Below are 20441 nucleotides of genomic sequence, written 5' to 3' on the forward strand. Positions count from 1 at the left end.
TTTTTATTATATATATCTTCATTATGAAAAATATCCTCTTTTTCCATATCAGTGCCCCTGATCTGGAACATATCCTGAGGTAACCTTTGAAGTATCACCAAAACCGATGTTTGTCCTTACACTCTTCACAAGTGAAGAAGTGAAGTGAATATCTTATAGTCTACATGGTGAAAGAAAAAAGAAAGAAATCAATCAATTTTGTTGAATTTTGCCATGAGAATTTATTCCAAAACATACTTTCAACAGTAGAATTTCAATTCAAACAATTATCAACAACACAGGAATGACAAATTACCCGCCATTCATAATCACTTTACAAATAACTTATTCATTACACTTTGCAATATTGTAAACACAATGGACTCAGAATGCATGTAACTGGGAACACACACTACAAAGGCAGTCAGTGGCATAGTTGACCTGAAGTCTCCTTAATTAAACTAGGGTCTTTGGGGAAGCTGGTCTCATCTCTCAGTCTTGCATAGTCTGTCTCTCTCTGTTTTTTTCATCATGCCTTCCTAACGATGCGCCCACTCTTCCTCCAGTCCCTCCTGCGTTCTGTCCTCATGGGCTGGCTGCTCACCCGCCAGGTACCTTGGCACACGCGAGAACTGAGGACACAAGCGAGACGTGGCACAGCGACATTAGAGTCACAAGCAGGGCGAAAGATACACAGAGACGCTGCCACTGTTTGATTTAGTGTCATCACATGCAATTGCAGAATAGAGATGTATTAATGTTCATCACTGTTGCATCCGATGTGATGAATGAAAAAATCACCAAGGGACACGCACACGCATGATTAAACCAAACACACACGCACGCACGCACGCACGCTAGAGAGAGAGAGAACACCTAACCTGGAGCACCACATAAGTGCGGCGCGTTTTCTGGGCTTTGCCGCCTCTCTTCGATATTGCATCCATCCGCAGACGAGCTCGTGGGCTATCATCACGTACAGAAGAAAGATGAGCACGGCGGGGTCCATCTTTCCACCATGCACGCGCTGTGTTGGTATTCACTACTCGAGAGCGACAGGGTCGAGAATCGATGGAGGTTGTCAATGGAGACGAGAGGAGATTGGACAGATGGAACACGCGTGGGATGCCCGTCGTGTCTCTGAATTTATAACCAGTGGAGAGATGCCAAATTTGACATGAAATTAGAGTTCACCACTTCTCGCAAAATAGGCTATTCTAAGGTCATTATTGTCTCAGCCTCTTATAATGTGTTATCGGTAACCGCGAGCTCCTGAACTAATAATCTTAACGCAATCGCATACAGTTAACCTACATTTTAGGCATTTTACCAGAACGCCCGCAGACCAGGTGATGCGCCAGACTCAAGAATCGAGAGGATGTTGCCTTGGAGACCTGCCCGTTGCTATGGAAAATGTAGCAACTGGGTACGGTGATAAAATATGAATTCAATAATCCAATAAATCTATAATAGCATACTTTATACACATAAGTGATGCCTTTTCGACACAAAATGTAAGCCGTTGCCATAGCTTCCATTATGTCTACTGCATTTTTAATCATTGAGCATTTGGTGGGTAAAGTGTATTTTGATACAATATCAACCACTCATAACCAGGAGAAATAAATGGGTTCAGAATTGATTATTTATTGTATGATTCAACCAAAATCGAATTGCAGACATGTCAATTTAAGAAGCTCACACATGTCCACTTCTTGCAATCCCGCTGTGACACAGTCTCAGCAGACTATCCCTCCATCCTCACACTGTTCTTATCTTTTTATCAAAACCCCTGTTCAGCGTTTTGAAACCTGCACTGCATATGTCTGATCCTCCTTGGAGTCATCTCAGTTAAAGACCTCTGTGTCCTTTACAGATGAGAGAGTCACTGATGCAGTCACAATGATCAGAGTTAGGACTGTCTAGACAAGAATAATAGCATCCCTAATAAAGTGTTATTGTGCTACATGCATCACATAGTACATCAGAAAATATAATCACATGATGTATTTACCTTCAACTCAATGTGTAAGTATAGGTAAGACTAAAAACAACATTGAAAAATAGAACTGCAGTTTGGAGTCCGAGTAACTGAGTAACTACTGGATTGCTTCATTCTTCATTAAAGACTATCTACATTTATCTGTACTTATCTACAGCACCAGCCCACTGTGTGTGTCTGTGTTAGAATGTAACAAGGCATCAGATCTCATCCTCTGAGTCCGACTGTCCCAGAGAGACCGTTGGTGGTAAAATCATGACACAGGCACACAGGTCACCAGTAGGTGGCGGTAAAACCACATTTATACCACCCACTCAAGGTTTCTCTATGGTGTCTCCTCGGACCTTCAAGTGGGAGAGAGACAGAGAAAGACAGATAGAGAGTGAAGGAGAGAGAGAGAGCGAATGAATGAATGACAGGATAATGGTCTTGTGAATGTAAATGAAAACACCATTTCATTCCAACTTAGTAAAAGAGGCAGTGAAAATTGTCCTCTTGTATAATCAATGAGCACAGTCTAAGTCAGTCTAACAAAGCATGACCACCAGAAAGTGATTTACCAGAGAATGGTTTCTGGGCAGGCAATTTGCCAAACTGCACTCACCTCATTACCGAAACCGATCACATCCACACGTGGTTGGCTGGAAGAGGCAGATCCGCGGGCCTGCTGCAGGATGGACACATACAAACACGCAGGATGAATCACCCAAGGCCATTCATCCTTTGCTACAGCTGCCATTTTGCTTTTTTGGGGCAGCTGGCACTGATAAAACAATGCATATGCACAATGTGCACAATGCACATTACAACAGTGATATATCCACGGATACGTTTGTTTGCATATTAAGTTTTAGGAGATGCAGAAAGATTTAACAAAGACTGTACACAATGAAGAAGGACATGAGAGACTTCTATGAGAGGCATCGCAGAGATGTTTTCTGTCACTGATAAACTCAACTAAAATGTAGTCTATTTTAAAGGCATACTCTACTGATGTATTCAATATAGCACTGCAGAAGCACTACTAATGCATGGCCTCTTAAATGTGTCTGGCAGTGATTGCACATATCCGTTGATCTATTTCAGGCTGTCTTAGACATACTGCCTGAGGGTGTTTGGCTTAACCATTCTGACCAAATTAAGGACCCTTAACATTTTTCTTGTCCCTGTTTTTTTTTTACAATTGACACTCACCGTTGAACCTGTATCATAAAGTTGATTACTGAATCCGGTACTAATCTCAGATGGGCCCTGAGTGCTGGCCGCGACCTTCTCCCGCACCCGCAGGTAGAAATACAAGATGACCGCCGTTGACGCCAGCAGCATCAGCACCACGATGATGGACGCAGCGATGCCTCCCGCATTACTTGGGGGACGGGGGGCTGTAGGGGCACAAAATGAAGATTCACTCACACCAAGCGTCAACTGCTTACATAAATATTCACAGTTCAGTGGTGATGGTGATGAAGCCAGTCTCTGATCAGTCACAATGATTGTGCCCTCATCATTGTCAATGTCACTGATGTCGCTTTGTCTTTGCATACGAGGGTGATGAGTTCTTTACTGTGATCATTTACAGCAGACTTGTCGGTAGCTGAAAAAGCTGAGTCTAAAAGGTTGGATACAATGGCAGTTATAATACAGACACTCTTGATTAATGACTGTTGTTCTCCACCCTCAAGGCTTCCTCCCTGATTGTGACTGAGTACTGATGCCTCTGCTGGCACTGTTGTGTACACTGCTATATACATTAGGTCCATGCAATACTGTATGTGCATTGATCAGACAAACTAATGATTAGTTAATTCACTATGATAATTATTGATGACGTGGATAGGCTCATTACAATGATTTCATCACGTGAACAGTTTACACTATTGGTTAACAAAGTGATTGTCACTCAAGGAGTAAGTCTGGAGTCAGTACAGGGATTGTAATTGTGATGAAATGAAATTGAAATGAAATGTTTTAAATTTAAATAAAAGATTAGAGACGGTTGAAGAGGGTCAGGAGAGAGAGAGTGCAGTGATGGTCTTACTGGGGAGTGGCATGATGATCTCAGAACAGGATACACCCTCCCTGAACTCAATATCATCCAGGGCTGTCACACCCTCAGTTCCAGTGGTGCCCTCGAATACAATCTACTCCATTTGAACACACACACACATACAAGCACAGCACACACAGTGAAACACACACATAAATACAAACAAGCAGCGTAACACGTGTCTGAATGTCTATAATGTTGTGGTTTGTAGGATTGTTTCAATATGGGAATAAGTAAGGCCACACTTCGCATTCACATGCATTTGTGTTGGTGTGTGTATGTGTCTGTGTCTGTGTGTGTGTGTCTGTGTGTGTGTGTGTGTGTGTTTGGTTGTGTGAATGCGCGTGTATGTGTTTTTGCTTATGCACGTGTTTACATGGCTCACCTGGAACTCCTCAGCAGAGGTTACATTGAGGTCATGTCTTATCCAGTTAGAGCTGTCACCCTCCCCCACAACGAACAGCTCATGTTCCAGCCCCTGCGCTAGACGCAGCACCCGTAGTTTGCCAACTGCAGGGTCACATTTGAGAGGGTAAAGGTCACGAATCAAATTCCCTCAGACTGCTATCAATCATATTTGCATTTCCAGATGATTCTACTGCAGTTTACGTTGCTATGAGAGACATAGTGAACAACAGTGTTTTCAGGTTCATTTTTGCCTTTAAATTGTTTTACTGTGAGGGAAATACAGAGACATATTGCCATATTTATGTTATGTATTATGCAAAAACAATCCATGCTTAAATGAAAATAATTTTAAGCAAATGATTAATACATTTCTTAATCATCGCTGAATTTTACTTCAGACCAGAGTGATGACTGCTGCGGTAATGTATTAAAGTAAGAGCAGGAGCAGCCTTTGGGACTGGTTTTACAGAGAAATTGGTGAACATGATGCGTTGGGGAATGGCGTTGTGTGATAGTGAGTGGGAACTTGGATAGACGTGAATGGGAGATTGTTAGAAAAGGAATGAGGGAGTGTGAGTAGTCTTACAGCTGCCATGCCTATGAAGCCAGAAGCGCAGACAGGACATGTCGGTAGGGAGCATGTGGGGGCTCAGCAGCCAGGCCTTTGAGGAGGCGGGAGTCCGAGCAGTACTGGGCAGGAACAGGAAATGACCTAAACGTGCAGAATGGGAGAGGGGGTGTATTAGATATATTTAATGCAAACAAATACATAACCATACGGGTGACCACACAAGCATGCACGCAAAGATAAACACACACACAAACACAAACACTTACTCACACACACACACAAATAAACACACACACACACACGCACACATAAATAAACACACACACACACACACACACACACACAAATAAACACACACACACTAACCTTTCTCAGTCTTCAGTGTATGATCTTCTTGTGGAGTGGGCAGGCGAAATTCTTCAGAGGCACTGGTCACATCCCAGTCTAGCTCATCCCGAGATGCACTCTGGGTGTTAGACCAGCCACACAGCCCTCGCTCCAGATCACAAACTGCACCTAACGTGCACACACATACGCACAGCACACATGGTCATAGAGTACACAGTGCCAGATCATTCAACACATGCCATGTGTATACAGACCACACACACACTGAAACAGTGTCTTACACACACACACCAAACACCTGAAAATAGCAAGGAAAAGGGCAATAATAATTATGCAGAGAAACCGAAAAAGACAGAAGACAGACACAGATACCAACTCTGACATTAAGTAAGTTATGTGAGAGAGATGCAACACATGACCCTGGGTCCTGAGGGTCAGTCTGTGATAAACAGATCAGCTGTTTTCACTTACAACCATGTGGAAACTGTCTGTTGCACCTCCTCCTCAAACACAGATCACTACATCATCTTCAAAGAGAGCTGTCCTCCCAGAACCCTCACCCTTAGCATGACAGCTGTGTACTGAGAAGATCACATCGTCAACGGCGATGTAGGACCCCTGTCCCCCTGCCCCCTTCACCTCGAACTCCACCTAAGATAGAGAGGGGAGAGGGCAGCTCAGATGAGAATAAGCACACACACAAGCACACACACACACACACACACACACACACAGCATTGCATAAACTTGAGTTGCGATGTGATATTATATGGCTTAGTATGTATTTGCATTTTGTGGGTTTCGCAGAATAAAACATTCACCATGCACTGCAGGTGAAGAAAAACTACCTGAAAGTTCTGAGAGCTGCTGATGTTGGCGTTGCCATGGCGCCACACGTCTCCCTGGCTAATGCTATTGGTGAAGACCTTCACCCTGTTCCCAGCCTCGGGCTTCACATACACACTCAGAGAACCTGAACAACAGAGCACGCATACACAGCCATTTGCACTAAATAATGGACACATACAGCGCACCCAAGGACACCAACAAATAACACGGTCTGCAATCATACATACCGTACCTTACACAAACATCACATGCATGCAAGCCGATAAACACACACAAATATCATTCTTTGTCTTGTGTACCAGAGTTTTCCCCTCCCGTGTGGTACCAGAAGTGCACACACTCTGTGTGTGAGGTGGCTGGGCGGACCGATGAGGTGAGGGTGCTTACACTCCCTTGAGGAAGAACGTCTGCTCCAGTGTTGGCCACCATGTAGAAACCTACAGCGCACAAACAAAACACACACACACACACAGTTGCAATTTTTGTAATTAATGATCAGCGTATGAATTTATCTCATGTGTTTGGTGTTTGTCTCACCATTATCGGTCTCCAGGGTGTGGTCTGTTTTGGGGCCGTTTGCCGAGCTGGCGCGCTGGCGTACCCATAGGGCAGTGCCACTGCTGCTGTAGTCACACTCCTGCCCCTCAAACGAGCACATGCTGGGCAGCGAGCACAGGCCTGGCACAAACGTGATGTCATCTATGCTAACCAGGCCATCAAAGGCAGAGCGCTGTGCTTCAAACACCAGCTACAGGAAGAGTCATGGAAGGTCACAGTTTAAATGTAATATTGAATAATGCCTTCTCTACATCTTTATAGTTGTTTTAACAGTCAATAATCATATCCAGTTTAATAATCAATAATCACATTCAATTACTGAGAAGTGAGAGCCATTTGTTTTTTATTTCATATCCACTTATGAAATATTTCAATAACATACATACACTGCTGCATTAAGAATTCATGTTCTCTGATGTTCAGGTAATCATTCTCTACATTAGCAGTTTTTAGCTGATAGACTGGTGTATCCAGTGAGTTCTCACCTGGTAGGAATTGAATGGAGAATATACTGTACACGACCCCTCATGCCATCTGTTGCCATGGGCACCGGATCGAGCCCAGAGCAACTCCTCTGCCCCATCCGCATGGAGTAGCTTCACATTTAGACCGCCTGGGACGGAAATGGAAGGATAGAGAGATTAATAGGATGGATGGAAAGATAGAATGGTAAAATGTCACTGCAATTACAATCATCGCTTCATACGCTAAATGTTTCCCCATATTATCCCATTGCGTTAGTGCATCACTTCCCTTGTGGTTCACACCACTGCTGCCAAAACAGTAAGATAGGTGCAAGCTTAGTGTATGCCGGACATCAGGCTCACTAAACTAATTTCACTAAACAGCGCCTCTTGTACTAGGAGACACTCATCAGTAAAAGCAATTAGTATAGTGCCCCAATTTCAAACTGCTTTGACTTGGTCATAATCAGACTGTTTTTTAGGGATCTTACTTATTGAATGAATATCTACTAGCTCATCTTAACATAACTTAACAGAATGCACTGGCACCCATAAATTAGGTTTAAACTCATCATTGTGTTTTAAACAGCCCAGATGTCATGCTTCCTTACGATAGCCGCATCTGTCAAGTAGCAACATTGATTCTATAAATTGAGTTCCTTGCTCTTCCAATGGACCTCCACTGGATGTAGGCTCCATGACATCACTGTCCATTTCTTCCTTTTGTAAACTCTGCAGAGTCAAAGGGTCTATGTAGTCTAGGGAGTTTGAGTGTGTGTGTGTGTATGACAGAGAGAGAGAGAGAGAGAGAGAGAGAGAGAGAGAGAGAGAGAGAGAGAGAGAGCTCTGTCTATCTGTGACCAACTTTGTGTCATTATACATGTCAAGTGTGTATGTATGGCAGATGTGTATATTCATGTGTGTGGTTGACATGCAGTCATCTGATCCATTTACCAAAGCATCAAAAAGGTGCCATTTGACATTTGGCAGGAGTTGCAAAGCCCCTTACAATCCGGGAATGTGCAATTGGCAAAAGCGCAAAAGAATAAATGTGTACAAATAAGTAAAATGTGAGCATATTATGTTTACATACAAGATTAAAACACTTGTACTTGAAAACACAATGTATTTGACATCATCACTGTAAGGCAAACAAACCGTATGATGTCAGGCATGCACACACAAACACACACACAAAGGAAGAAGCAAGAATTTGGACAGAGAACAGTTACCTGTGTGTGGGCCGTAAAGCTTGTAGAAGAAGGACAGACAGAAGCTTTTAGTGGTGGCAGGCTGAGAAAATGAGAGCAGCCGGCCGGACAGTCCACGAAGAGATGGAGTCCACATCTCCACCACCATACTAGAGCCTGGAGAGAGAGATGGAGAGGGAAAGAGAGAGAGAGAGAGAGAGAGAGAGAGAGAGAGAGGGAGAGAGAGAGAGAGAGGGAGAGAGAGAGAGAGAGTGAGATAGGGAAGAAAAGATTTGATAATGACTGAATATTCACTGCCACCACTACCACCCACACCCCATTAGCAAAACTGATATCCAACAATAAATGACAAAGCTACCTGATTATTTCTATATTGTCCTGAATTAAGGTTGTACCTACTCTGAGGTTCTAAGAACACCGGATGCAAGAATTTACAAAAATGTACCAGTGCCAATTCCCTTACCAACAGAAATGGTGTGGTCCATCCCTGTTAGACGTTTCCAGTCATAGTTGTCAGTTTGATCCTGGTACCAGCTACACAGATCCACCTCGAAGTTACACCACAGGCCTGTGGAGAGAAGAGTGTCAGACACACAGTGTCACAGTGTTACTAGCCCAAAGGGTTGAGTGGCTGTTTCCATGCTGAGGGTGAGACAACATCAGGCCCAAATCAGAACCTCACCCGAGGGAGTGGAGGGGATGTTGTCGGCATGACAGCTGAGAAAGCGGACATCTTTCACTACAATATGGGAGTCGTTGCTAAGCTGTTTGGCACGAGCTGAGAACTCAAGCTAAAAAGAGAGAGAGGGAGAAATACTAAAAATACAATAGAGAGATATGATAAATTAATCAGTGAATCAACAAAGAGAAATATAGAGAGACATGTGTAGTAATGTGCAGTAATGTGCAATACTTAGAGAGAGGGGGGAGTGTTTAAAGCAATGTTCAAGGAAAAAAACAGACTCAAACATTCTGAGCCATACTGGTTGTGCAGGTCCATACCTGGAAGCGATGACTGCGAGCCCCGATGTAGACTTCCTGGATCCTCCAGTCCTCAGTGCTCCCACTGAACTCCCACAACCTGGGCTGGGGGCCCAGCACACTGTCCACTACACTCAGAAAGAGATCACCTACAGCAGGACAGAACATACGCGCGCACACACACACACACACACACACACAGACAAATCATGCAAGTCCGATGTGCACACATAAATACACACAAAAACCAACAAGCATACACACAAATAAGTCCATACAAGATGGAGCAAGGGAAATTATGAGCATGCCGAATCAGGCCATAAATAGTTTAATAATGATAAAGCCGGAAAAGGACATAATTTGTAGACCTCTCACACACACATACTTCTATGAGTGTATGAATGTGTGTGTGCGTGTGTGTGTGTGTTTCGAGTAAGGTTGCATACCAATGTGTGGGTTTTTGCCTGTGAGGCGGTAGGAGAAGGAGAGGGAGCAGGAGGGGCCGGAGGGCCCCAGAAGAGGAGTACGTGTCTGGGCTTCACTCAGCTGCTGACCAGGGGCTTCTACAACTGACAAGTACCTCTCTAAACACACACACACACACACACACACACACACACACACACACACACACACACATAAGTGCACACACGCACGCACACACAGACATAAGCACACACACGCACAAAACATCCAGCACTTTATATTTACTAGTTCCTGTATATGTTATGACCTCTGACACAGTGAACCATGACCTCCTCCTCTCTACGCTGTCTGAACTCAGTTGTTTTCAATTGTACCTCCGTGGATATTCATTCAGTGTGTCATGGCAGACACACACACACACACACACACACACACACCACACACACACACACACACACACACACACACATACACACACACACACACCATTCAATCAGGGACATGTGTCAACATCTCACCAACTCTCCTATGGTGTACCTCAGATATTGGTACTTTTTCTATTAACACCACTTCCTTAGGTGAGATCTTCTGTTTCCATGGGTTCTCCTAACAGTTATGCGGATGACACTCAACTGTACACACTCTCCCCCAGGATGACTCCACAATATCGGCTCAAATTTCTGCCCATCTATTTCAGCTTGGATGATGGATTGTCACTGTCAGCGGCACACTTAATAATTGTTGAGAAGAACTCATTCATAATGAGTGAAAAAAACGTTTTATTTTGTGTCCCAGTATTTTATTAATTACAGCTACCTGCACATGCGCAATGGCTTCGTGGTAAGAAAATGCGTTTCTCCAAAGCGTTGTTGTCACCGTGGTTCAAGGGTTCACTCAAGATGAAAGTCTCATCATACAATTTTTAATTATTATTCAGAGTTGGTACGTGTTCAGGTAGGTAGGGAGAGGGTCAATCTAGTCAAACTAATGCAATGAAAATGCTTCTAATGACTAGTCACGCAGTCGTTCCAACCAACCAACCTTGCGACCATGTTTGCGATTGATCGGTGTGACTACGCTTTTGAGAAATACCAAATCGCTGAACGATGGTTGTAACAGCCAAGATTCATTTTTAGAAATGAAAGCTCGGTTCATCTTCATTGACCCCAACTAAATATGCACAAAACTTGGGAGTTACATTTGATGACTTAATGACAACTTAATTTCTCTGACCATGCAGCAGGCCCTGGTTATGTCAAAACTACACAATTGCAATGCAATTTTAACAGGCCTGCCTGCAGGTGTAGTGAGACTGTTGCAGATGATTCAGAATGCGGTGCCACATTTGGTCTTTGATCAACCAAAGAGGACACATGTAACTCCTCTGCTGGTCACCCTTCACTGGCTCCCTGTAGCTGCCAGAATTCAATTCAAATCTCTCCCTCTGGCCTATAGGACAGCCACTGGATTGACACCTGCCAATTTACATGCTATGATTCAACTTTATTCCCCCTCTCGACCACTTCACTCCTCTGATGAGCGTTTGTTGTCTTTGCCTTCTCGCAACAGCAAGAGATCGCAGTCAAGACTCTTTGTTCGTGGTACCTCCTAATGCTGTCCGTTTAATCATTACAAAATGATTAAAAACTTGTCGTTTTTAGTTATTATCTGTTTAATTAGTTAATTTGCCTGAAGCCAACTCAATAATCATAGTTTTAGTGTTTGGCATTGTTGTTGATGATGATAAAGATGATAATAATATTAATATTATTCATTGGTACATAATATTGTGTATTGGATTATTTTTCATTTGGCTTATTTGTATTACTGCTGTTTCTTTTGTATGTTTTTATTTAATGAAATATTTTTGTAAGTTGCTTTGGACAAACGTATCTGCTGAATGTTATAACCATAGCCATATATTGCAGCTGTATCTAGAATGTGAAGACTACACAGGGGAAGTATTGCAAGAAGTTATTAGGCCCAGTTCACCTCCAGTGTCATTGGCTAGCTTCCAGCCCTGACTGCCGATGCTGGTGTCTGTCCAACCAGAGCTGCCCTGGGCATAGGAGAAGTCCCCTGTGGACCACACACACACACACACACACACACACACACACACACACACACACACACACACACACACACACACACACACACACACACACACAATCATCATCATGTAACTTGCAACAATCGTGCAAGTCTGACATGCACACATAAATACACACACAAAACAACAAGCACACACACAAATATGTCCACACAAGATGGAGCAAGGGAAAAGATCAGCATGCAGAATCAGGCCATACATAGTTTAATAATAATAAAGCCAGAAAAGGACATAATGTGTAGACCTCTCACACAGGCGTACTTCTATGGGTGTATGTGTATGAACACACACACACACACACACACACACACACACACACACACACACACACACACACACACACACACACACACACACACACACACATATGTAGAATATATACATATGTATACACAGTTTATTCAAACCAGGGTCCAAGTACAACACTACAATAAAAAATAAGCATACACAGATCAACAGACAAACACACACACACACACACACACACACACACACACACACACACACACACACACACACACACACACACACACACACACACACACACACACACACACACACAGACACACACACACACACACACACACACACACTAACCACACTGTGCTTCATCCTCCTTTCCTTGACAGTCTGGGTGAAAGTCACAGAACTGCTCAAGTTTATCTGTGCAGGGATGTGGTGGGGGTTCCGGCCAGGATGGTATAGGGGCTGTACCTGTAATAATAGCAAACACACAATTAATGATTGTGTTGTACACACACTTATCAGTTCATGACATACACATACACCTAACACTTAATATGGAGATACAGTATCAGTTATTGATTTTTTCAGTGTTCAGGGATTACAGGGGCATTTTTTTACCTACAGTAGGAGGCACTTGTAAAGGAAACAGTCACTAGTCTGAAGAGAAATGTTGTCAATAGAGTCATATTATGCATTCAACTAGGCATATAATAATGATAAAGTCCTACAGGTAGACTCACATTCTTTTTCTATAAATTAGACATATGAAGTATGCATGAAAGACATACAAAATCTACTCTATGTGCCTGAAAGCCAAATTGCACAAAATCCACTTAGTTTTCCCAATCCAGTAACAATTGGCTCATATCCATTTAGGTCTCACAGGCAAACAGAGATTTGTCCTGCCAGGGTGGCCTAAATTGGGTCAAAGCAACCTGAATTGGGCTGCCGTTTCCTTGGTTTTCCGCGTGTTTCCCCTAGTTTTTCAGCCTGCTCCAAACATTTCGGCAACATCAAATGAAGCAACTTAAAAGAACATTGTTTGCAAAAAGACCTATTGGCATTGGAAGCCTAGTTAATTTGCATTAGGAGTTTATCATCTTAAATGGTATATATGGCTAGAGTTGGAGATGCTGTTGGTTCAGACCCAGTACACCACTGAATCCGGAGTATTTTCCATGTGCTTCGTTGTTGGAATAAAGAGTGATTGCTGCATCAACCATGAGAAACATCCTTTTTGCTGGGTATTGAATCCATTTCAAACCTTGGCATCGTAGGGTACTTGCTCTACCGGTTGAGTTACAGGAGTCAACATCAAACACTTCCCAGCACTTTCTATAGGTGTGGGAGCCCTGCAGTCAGGCCAATGCACAGGCATGGAGGAGGGAGGGGTGTGAGCAGAGCACTCACCATTTGACCTGCGGCAGCCAGGCGACAGCATGATGTTGTCTATGGCGATGCCCCCATATTCCCGGTCTCGAATGGCACCTGTAAACAGGATCTAAAGGATGTGAAAAACAACAACACAAATAGGTTAGAGGGTAACAAGGGCAGCAGTATGTTCCTCAGAGAGCTTATTCGAATTAACTCTAATAATTAATTCTAATTAATCGAGTTTGGAGTTTCAACTGTTGAGAAAATCTCCTGCGGCTTTAAGCACATCAGGTGGCATTGAGTTTCTGATAATGGGTTTAAGTGTTTTAGTGTTTACGCAGAAAAAAAAAAAACATGGCTCTGTAAATGGGAAAGAAACATAGTGGATTGGACCGAGCCAAAAACAATCCCAGCTTCAGGAGCACAGGAGGGAGGGGTGTAATTTAATTGGCTGTTGAACACAAATATCAACAACCTTTCCTGAAACCAAACCCAAATCGCGGACTGCATCTTTAACAGAGCTGTGTTCCCAGCATGCTTTGCTCCCAAGTACTTACCTGAAAGGTGCTGTTGATGACTAAGTCCACTTCAGCACGGACCCACAGGTCTCCCAGCGAACCCCCGCGCTCCCATACCGGGTAGATCTTCTCCCCTGCAACGAGCACCGACAGACCCCCACAGCGCGGGCCAAACTGATGTGTGTACATCACCATCTATACACCCCCAACACACACATACACACAGACACACATACAGTAACAGATCCTGTAGAAGAAATACACACATTCAGGCGGAATACATTTTGTGTTTTGCCAGACTCATGCACTGGGCATGCACAAGACCCACACACAAAATCAGATGCACACGCAGACTCATACACACACGTACACATACACACGCACGTGCACACACAAACACACACACACACACACACAGACATACACATACATGCACACATACACACGCATGTGCACACACACACACGCACACACAGACACACACACACACACACACCACAGAAACACACACACATACGCACGCACATGCACACACACGCATTTGAACACACACACACACACACACACACATACACACACCACAGAAACACGCACACGCACACTTTTGTATCATGATTCATTATCTATTCTCATAACATATACAATATGTAAAACAACATATAAAAAAAGTCACATCTACTGACTGCCCACCTTGCAGGGGTGTGTGCTATTGGTTGGTTCAAGCAGAGGACTTTGAAACGATGACCAGTCTGATTTTAGTGTGGTCCAATCATCAGGCTTTGTCAGGTAGAGGAAATGACCTGAGGGGAGGAAAAAAGGTTGGACCCGATAGTAATGATGTCAGATATTAATAAACTATCACAGCATTGACTGAACACCACTTATAGTTTGGAATAGACCCTCCATCTATAAATTACTCATTTTCAGTTACATATCAAAGGGCCTGCGCAGAGAAGGTCAGGTCGAGAGAGAACGCATGAGGTTCTTCACACCTGAGGCCTTGTTGGTGGAGTGATCTCGCCCTGGCCCCCTCAAAGGATCCGAGAGGGAGATGTTTGCCTGACCCAGAACTTTCCATTTGAGAGGCGAGGGGGTTCTCAGGTCCCAGCCACATAGATCCGCCTCAAAGTCGCAGAACCAGTAGCCGTCTGCCCAAGGTTGAGAACCACACAGCAGTGCAAAAAGCACATTGAGGGAGAGAGAAGAGATAGGATACGAGATCTTAAAGGACATATTAGAGACATACATGCAGTGTCACAGATAATTTTATTGAATTTCATACAGAATTATGAATTTTCAAGTGAATCTATTTTTTCTGCAATTTTGTGCTGTTTTTCAGTATTACAGGGGGAGTCACTGTTTCTTCAGGATATGCTAATTCAGATTTTATGGACTGCTATGCTTACTAACTCCCTACCTAAAGGACATCCTAGGCATCTTTTTGAGACTCTGCCCCACTCACCGCACTTCGCCTCATCTGACCCGTCGCCACAGTCATCTGTTCCGTCGCACTTCTGCCGCCCCTCCACACAGCCACCCCTCGCGCACTCAAACCACCCCTGCAGACAGCCTGCACCTGCGCCTGCACCTGCGCCTGCCCCAGAGAGGGGAGACAGGGACAGAGCAGGACAGACAGATGGAATGGAAGGAGACCAAGTGATGAACAGATGAACAGACTTCTCAAAGGCAGGGTTACACATGGGTGAGATTAGAGGAAATTATTTTTGTGGTAAAGAAGAAAAAAAAAGGAAAGGTAAACTAAATTGACAGCATGCATGAATGATTGTATGAATGGATGGATGGATGGTTGATGGATGAACGAATGAATGAACGGTTCAATAGAAAGTTAAACCCCTTCTTATCTCCAGGGCTCTTACTCGGCAGAGCACAGTCCCAGAACTCCAGCTGGTCTACGGCCACATCTCCACGGAGTCCCTGGCTCCGAGCGGAGTGCAGCTGGACCTGGAAGGGGGTGTGTGTGCGGCCCAGGAACACAGTGGCCTCCCTCCACCCACGGATGCTGGTGCTCTCAGGCCTCCACACCACGGCCTGCTGGCTATCTGTCCCCAAAATAGATGCCCACAGTGGGGAACCCTCAAAGTCTGTGTGGCCTGATAGAGAGATGGAGGTAAGAGGTAGACTGATTAATCTGTCTGTCTGTCTGTCTGTCTGTCTGTCTGTCTGTCTGTCTGTCTGTCTGTCTGTCAGCAATTCAGTCAGTCAGTCAGTTGATCTGTTCGTTTTCTGTTCTTTTGCTTTTCCCCTCTTGCTCTGTAAATATAAATATACTATACTGTACACTACTATACTAGACTATATGCTAATATGTCCAGTAATCAGTATTTCTTTATACTCCAATCACCTTTCCCTGCTTTCCAAGTATCAAGTAATCCTTTTCCCTTATACTTCTCTCATAATGTAACCTGACAACTTGTCATATATCAACAGAGGATGGATGAAGGTTCTATGTGAGTAACAAGCGTCTTGCTCATTTATTGCTTTCATTCAACCTAATGAAATGAAGAGAAAAGATCTCTCAAAACCCTTGACTGTTGCTTCAGGGCTGCCTCTTCTGATTTGTTGTTGTAGACTACTAAAACTTTTTATCCAAAGCCTGAAATTAGTAATTAGTAATTAGTAATGACAACTGAAATTGTGGTGCTGTGGTGTGTGGTATCTACTTTTCGGCTAAGTATTTAGGGTAACACAGCGCAACCTTTAACAACTTTTGTCCAGCTAGCTTGTTTTGTTCTAACACCATCTCTGCTCCATCAGTGGCGGTGCTTCACCTGAGTCCCATATGAAGTAGTGGATGAGCAGACGGCACGTGGCTGAAGACTGCTGCATCGTGGGAGACTTCAGCAGGGCAGTGTGACTGCTGTCACTGTTTACAGACGTCACGCCCATAAACCAGCCTGGGAACCATATGAAAAGCATCACACTGTTCATAACCCGCGCATGCAGCCTAAAAAGACATAGTCTATGAAATAACTGCCCCAGAGAATACAGTGAAATAAATCAGCAATGTTCTTAAAAGGCAACAGCAAACATGCATGCGCACACACACACACACACACACACACACGCACACACACGCACACACACACACACACACACACACACACACACACACACACACAGTGGCATACCTGAATCAGTGCCAGTGGTGTAGTCGCAGGAGGGGCCACTGTCAGGGAGCGTGGTCCCTCTCTGCCTCCTCTCCCACCTGTGCAGCTCTTGAGTGGAGCCTTCTGTCCAGCCACAAACATCTGGGTGCTCAAAATCACACACAAACTCTGGACCACTGTAGCCTGACAAGACACACACACACACACACACACACACACACACACACACACACACACACACACACACACACACACACACACACACACACACACACACACACACACACTCAATGAACACATTTAAGATATATACACATACTGTATGCAACACATATATGCCCAGATTCAAACTCATAAGATACAAAATATGTACACACAAACAAATAAAAGCTGTAAGGCTGGAGAAAGATTGGTGAAGTTTGTGACAAATTTGTTACAAACGAGGACACAATGTCCATTGTGCATTTCTGTGGGGCCTTTCAGAGTTCCCTGATAAAGCACATCACAATGAAAAGTATTTGTAGCATTCATTACTGACCACAAAACCTGATAAAAGGTGTAGAGCACTCACATATTTAGTATTTAGTTAGTTTTGTATTAACTGAACTCCCCTATCTTTTTCAGATGCTATGTCAGCAGACGTCATCCACACACTCAATCAGAGTATGCAGTAAAGCAATCGGTCTGATTTTTGAGCAGCCCAACTCACAATTACATTTAGTGTGACCGCAACTCGTCTTGGGACAAAAATGTATCTTTTTCAGCTCAGGAACAAGGCGTGGTCTCTTACCACAGTCCAGTTCATCACTACAGTCGCTGCAGTCACAGACAAAGTCACACTTCTGTTCCGGCGGTACCTCACACGTCTGTCTCTCCAAGCCCAGAGCTACAGAGGATTGGAGAGCGGACATCAGAGCACATATACATTTGGCATATAGAAAGATGAAACTAGGTGTCTTTATGATCCTTTAAACATGAAAAACCCAGTACAGGTTGCACTTGACATATCAAAAGATATTTGACAAATTAAACAAAAAGAGTGTCTCTTGAAATCAAAATCATCAAGAAAAGAAAGAAGTCTTGTGGTTTTAATAGGTTCATCAACAGTCAAATGTCTGTCTCATAAGGGGCACAACCAATCTTGCCAGCTAAAACACACACTTTCTGTGGTATCTTTGCCTTCGGAAATGAGGACACATAAGAGGTCAAAGGTATCATTGTTCACAGATCAGGCCAGATTGGGAAATGACGTGAAGCCAAAGGTCTCTGTTTGATGCATGAGAGAAACTCATCACGTCACATATGGCTAATGATCTCACACATTTTCTCTGCTGTGTAAACAAGTTTGAGTATGGATTCCAGTGGATTCCAGTTTTCATTCAGTTATTATATGTAGATAATATGCTTTTAGGAGGATTTATTTACACTGTCACTTTGTAGGGTAGAGGACAGCCTTTTACTGTTGAAACATTTGAGATATTTGACTGTCTTGTTTATACATTGTACCAGATATGAAAACATACAACTTTTGCACAAACAGAACCAACTAATGGGTTATTCTAAAAATTATATCATAAGAGTCAGAAGTAGTCTTTTTAAGTGCAAAGCAGACTTCCCAATGGTTCTATTGATGGGAGATTAGAAATAAATGGAGTAAGCTATCTAAGGACAGAAGTTCATGGGAAAAAAAACAAACCATCATTACATCAACCAGAGAGGTAACCACCCATTCTTTCAGGCAGTATACCATTCCATTTGTGTACAGATCCCTGAATATGTTCACTTTGTCCACGTCTGGACGGGTGTGAGATCCACCTTTCACAATGAAAGCTCTTACTTATTCAACAACTTTCAAGGACAAAATGGTAACATTGTAGACACTTCGGTACATATAACTGTATCTGACAGCATATACACGTATTCAATGTACACGTTTAGAAAAACATTTTTATTTAGGCTCTTTTTGAAAACACAGCTCTGACTTACTTATCTTTACACCCAGGAGAAGAAGAAGCAGAAGCCATGTCCTACTCAAGAATCCCATGACTCCCTCCTTCACCTAAAAAACTGTTGGTTTGCAGAAGAGCTACGCCACTAGGGAAAGTCGAGCCACAGTAACGCCACATGTGCTTCATCTGAGCCACTGCCTGCGCATGGAACTCACTCCTTCCTCCTTAGAGATAACAGCTGTACTTTATTTCCACACACACACAGACACACAGAGTTGTGACTGTGGCCAGGAGTCATAAACCACAGACACACACACCGCGTGTGTAACAAGGTGGGGTAGTGTTGACCCAACAGAAATTTTACTTGGCTTGGAGATTGGCATGTGTTGCTCAAGAATATCCCATCTTCTACACCCACATGGGCCCGAAGTCTATTTTCATCAGGCCATTCCTGGCACGTACTATGTCATAAGAAGTGGGGATGGGCAGTGGTGTTGGGGGTAGAGTTCATTTTAGGAAAACATAAAGTGATGTGCGAGTTTGGATGCCAACTCTTATAAAACCAGAAAGATAACTCTGAGGTTTCCTAACTCTGCATAACTTACCTATACTGTATATCTCTGCAATTAATTATGCCTTTTTACTGTCAGATATTTGCACTGTCCTTACATATTTAAGTGCCAGACCCTTACGTTTCTGATAGCAATCTCTACAGTGCCATCTGAGCGCTATTAAGGTGAGCGCTATCAAGGTTGAGATTGCTCAGACTTTGACATGTTCCTCTGAATCAAAGCTAAAAGGCTATAGCAAGGCTGACAAAAGCAAAAATGGCTGATTAGAAGGCAAAATCTTTTCCATCACATAAAGTGTTGTCACTTGAAAGCTGTCTGATTGGCACTCTCAAAGTTCTTCAGGGTAAAAATATGACATTGTAAACCCTTAAACAACTTTTCCAGTACACTGCTGTCCAGTGTGTTTGCAAATGCCATTTTTTTTCGATCTTAAAGCAGCAATAAGGAGTTCTGTTCCAAAACTAGCAAGCTAAGTACTTAAAAGGCATGCAAAAACCTTGCAGACACCACCAACAGCCCAGCTGACACTGATAGAAGCTTGCCAACACACTAACTGGTGTCTTTTGGCAGTATAACTGGCAAGGTCATGCTGTGAAAGCTTTTCTTCCATTTTTGCAGGGTATACCAGCCCAGTACACAGAACTGCAGAGGGCATATCCTGGATGGCTAGTGGGAAAGACACAGGTATTTGTCTGTC

At 43.4% G+C, this 20441-nt stretch overlaps 1 protein-coding gene across 1 annotated transcript; it reads right to left on the minus strand.

Annotated features, from left to right (window-relative positions):
- Positions 1–1606: 1606 nt before the first annotated feature.
- Positions 1607–20212, minus strand: mamdc4 (MAM domain containing 4). The gene is made up of 29 exons (XM_012830113.3): positions 19210–20212; positions 18014–18109; positions 17245–17406; positions 16885–17010; positions 15973–16206; positions 15558–15689; positions 15088–15243; positions 14786–14895; positions 14135–14290; positions 13614–13704; positions 12555–12671; positions 11837–11923; positions 9865–10002; positions 9440–9567; positions 9120–9228; positions 8901–9005; positions 8459–8593; positions 7248–7375; positions 6742–6952; positions 6504–6641; positions 6204–6328; positions 5916–6006; positions 5374–5523; positions 5023–5148; positions 4414–4538; positions 4020–4122; positions 3176–3363; positions 2586–2648; positions 1607–2325 (listed from the first exon to the last, which is right to left on the minus strand). Exons 1-29 carry the CDS (start codon positions 19265–19267, stop codon positions 2296–2298), a joined length of 3618 nt encoding a protein of 1205 aa, XP_012685567.2. The 5' UTR covers positions 19268–20212; the 3' UTR covers positions 1607–2295.
- Between the last annotated feature and the right edge of the window lie 229 nt (positions 20213–20441).

The sequence above is a fragment of the Clupea harengus genome, chromosome 12, assembly GCF_900700415.2.
Source record: "Clupea harengus chromosome 12, Ch_v2.0.2, whole genome shotgun sequence".
NCBI classification, from domain to species: Eukaryota; Metazoa; Chordata; class Actinopteri; order Clupeiformes; family Clupeidae; genus Clupea; species Clupea harengus.